The 3384-nt window shown below is 37.1% G+C and overlaps 1 protein-coding gene across 1 annotated transcript in view; it reads left to right on the top strand.

Annotated features, from left to right (window-relative positions):
• Positions 1-141: 141 nt before the first annotated feature.
• Positions 142-3384, top strand: part of LOC106516979 (dnaJ homolog subfamily C member 7) — a 9354-nt gene continuing 6111 nt past the window's right edge. The window contains exons 1-6 of the mRNA XM_014007620.1: positions 142-253; positions 2039-2127; positions 2281-2405; positions 2522-2635; positions 2747-2821; positions 3039-3157. Coding sequence (XP_013863074.1) covers positions 183-253; positions 2039-2127; positions 2281-2405; positions 2522-2635; positions 2747-2821; positions 3039-3157 — 593 coding nt within the window. The 5' untranslated portion in view covers positions 142-182. The remainder of the gene's footprint in view (positions 254-2038; positions 2128-2280; positions 2406-2521; positions 2636-2746; positions 2822-3038; positions 3158-3384) is intronic.

The following is a 3384-nucleotide window of genomic DNA, read 5'->3' as shown; positions in this document are numbered from 1 at the left end:
GTACAAATGCTGTCATGAGTATCTTACTGATCGAAACATATGGCTACATGACCTACAATAGCCAGTTATATAACAATATATGTCTGACTTGTACTAGTAGCCTATTTTCCTGTGACCCACAAAGAACAAGCGGAAGTGACGTAGCGTCATTATGGTCTTTTGGTTCGTACGTTCTAGAAAAGATGGCTGCTGTTGATATCGACGTGCTGGTAGAACCAGAGCTCTTGATCCGCAGTCAGGCTGATATGGAACGGTAACTATGTTTTGTTTTATTTTTATTTTTTATTTTTTATTTTAGTAAAAGCTTGGAAACCGTGCGGTATCACAGAAGACGAGCTATCCGCGGTAGCTCAGCTGCCATCCCCGTTGTTCGGGTTTTTCATAGCTTTTCATAACCCAGAGGAGGTATTTAAATAAATAATTTGTAGACCGTTTAATTTGACAGTTTGGCAAGAAATTATTTTATTCAACGGGCTATATTACTAATTCCCCGAGTTTCTTATCGCGTCTTCACTGATGGCTAGCTGAAAAGAAAAGAAAAAACGATCTGCAGCTAAAATTTCTGACTGCACTTGAACGTTATATGTATTTGAGTACTTTAACATGCGGTGTGGTGTCCAAGCCAAATTTACAGGAGTTTACTACTAGAAAGAAGATTCAAGATCATGGATTTATGAGGAGTGGGTTAGAATAATCTAACCTAACATTTACAGTTTAAATTTTAATTTAATTAGTCAGCTTTTGTAACATACAGTTCAATAATATCAGTCAGGTAAAGTTGTCTGCCTAATGACTTTTGTATAAATGAAACTGAAATTAACAGCTTTGTTGGTTACACATTGTGATTTCAGAAATAGTAATTAAGGCATATTTTTGCCCTTAGCATGATTTCCCAAAGGCACCTTCAACATGTGAAGTTGTAACGACTATAAGTGTACAACACGTTTCTGTGTGAAAATAGAGCTAAAGATGTGACGTTGGGTTTGACCCATAGAGAAAACCATAATTGACTGAGTCATTGGGCCTCGTTTGACAGAGTTGTAATAAAACCAGCTGGGTAAAACTTAACTAGATCTACTTCCTTGTTATAATTCCCTAACATTGTGTCCAGCGTAATTTACCTTTGTGTTTTTCCCTTACTTTGTTTATCTCTTGACTTTATTTGAACATCAATTTATGCCACTTATAAGCCTATTTAAAGCGTATAACAGCAGCTGGTTTATCCAAAAAGTGTTTTTTTCTTAAAGTCTCGTTTGCTTTTATTTTGTGGCTCCAAAGTTTGAAAACCACTCCGTTATAAAGTGCTAAGAGGACTAGATCAGGAGAAAATAAAAATTGCGGAGTCATTGTTTCTCAACCCTTCAGTAATGTACTTGTTGGTTTCTTGCCAGAAGAACTGTTTAATTCAGCACATGCTGTTTCATTTCGTTGAAAATAAACCATTTGATTGAACTATTTCTAAATCACTCCAAACAACTTTATTCTGTTCTATGCTCTCTTTTTAGCAAAGCAAAATKACTACCTGTGCATTACAGACAGTTTATAAGCTGATTTTTTGCTGACCTATTTATTKTTCAGACTCTACAAGATACTTTCAGAAAAGTGGAACAATGAATAAAATGATGAGCAGATTTCATAATAACCAGCCAGTGATTGTTTGGTTGTTATTTTTATTTCTAGTTCTTCATTCTTATATTTCTTTTTTTTAAATAGTTCTTTGTAGTTTATTTCACATTTTGTAAGAGTTCATAACAGCAGCTGTAGCTTGTTTTCTTTTTCTTTGCATTTTAAACCCTTCTTGCTGGAWTGCTGCAGGTGAGTTTTACAGCTACATTTAGTTCTGGACAGCGTGTACCCGGCTCTGGTGTCCCAGTTTCAGGTGAAATACGGGACAGCTGGATCTCCGTAAAATACTCAAACTTTGCCTCATCTGCAAAAGAAGAAGTACAAACGAATGAATACTTGTTCAGAGGGTTTAACTTTAACACAGATTTGTTTTTATCTGTGCACGCTTAATTTCTGTTTGTCCTCGTTCCAGTCAAGCTGAAGGCTTCAAGGAGCAGGGAAACGCATTCTACAGCAAGAAAGATTACTCTGAAGCGTTCAACTATTACACCAAGGCCATTGGTGAGATTAGAGTTAATCGCTAGGCTTAAGATTTCCACATAATCTGAATATTTACTGGTAGATGCCTGTTCCGTTGGCAGATGTTCACCTCTATTATATTTTCTGAATGCTGTCATTTTTACATTTTATTTTTATGTTTGTTTTTTTTAAAAGATGTATGCCCCAAAAATGCCAGTTATTATGGGAACAGGGCGGCCACCCTCATGATGCTTTGTCGCTTTCGTGAAGCCCTTGAAGACTCCCAGCAGTCTGTGCGTCTGGACGACTGTTTCATGAAGGTGAGTCACGTCCAGATGACCACGATTCACCCCCATGTGTCATTAAAACCATTCCAAACTCGGAAGAGTTTAAAAGATTATTCCGTTTATTTTGTTTGTTTGTTTTTAAATCACAGGGGCATCTACGTGAGGGCAAGTGCCACTTGTCTTTGGGGAACGGCATGGCGGCCAGTCGCTGCTTTCAGAAGGTCCTGGAGCTGGATCTCAGCAACAGAGAGGCCCAGCAGGAAGTGGGAACTTTTTTAAATTTTAAAAGAAAGCGTTGGCTTTGACTGCAAGTTGAGCTACATCTGTGTAGTTGGTTTGTTTCAAATGACAAACTGAATGTTGATTCGTTTTAGAAAAAGAACGCATCAGTGCTGCTGGAGTACGAGCAAATGGCAGATTTCGCCTTCGATAAACGGGATTTTCGAAAGGTAGTTTTATTAAACATCAATGCTTCTGTTTATCTTGTGTGACCTGGGAAGGTTTGTGTCACATGTCCAACAAAAACTCATGGAACAAGCTGTGAATTTCTCTTTCGCCTGCTTGATTTGTTGTCAAAGTCCTATTGCTCATATTTTTGTCTAAATGTAGTGACAGGCTTTAACTGGTGACGTCAGAGTGACGTTTGGTTATTCGTTCTGATTTCAGGTGGTGTTCTGTATGGATCGAGCTTTAGCTTTGGCCCCTGCCTGTCAACGATTCAAAATCCTGAAGGCGGAGTGTCTYGCTCTGCTTGGACGGTACCCAGAGGCTCAGTCTGTGGCGAGGTAAGAGAACAAGTCATTCATTTTTATTTATTTATTTTTATAAAGTTTATTCATTTAAAACAAAACAACATAAATTCAACATACAACAAAAACAAATCATAATTGAAAGATAGCAGAAGAAGAAAAAAAATCTTATGATTTCTGGCCCTTTTTCTCAAATAAATAAATTCAATCAAAAAATCTTCAATTTACAAGGTACAAAAAAAATTAAAGAAGAACAATAAAGG

Source organism: Austrofundulus limnaeus, unplaced genomic scaffold (genome assembly GCF_001266775.1).
Source record: "Austrofundulus limnaeus strain Quisiro unplaced genomic scaffold, Austrofundulus_limnaeus-1.0 Scaffold43, whole genome shotgun sequence".
In the NCBI taxonomy this organism is placed as follows: domain Eukaryota; kingdom Metazoa; phylum Chordata; class Actinopteri; order Cyprinodontiformes; family Rivulidae; genus Austrofundulus; species Austrofundulus limnaeus.
The sequence above is the reverse complement of the archived record's forward strand: the minus strand, read 5'-3'. Positions and strand labels throughout refer to the sequence as shown.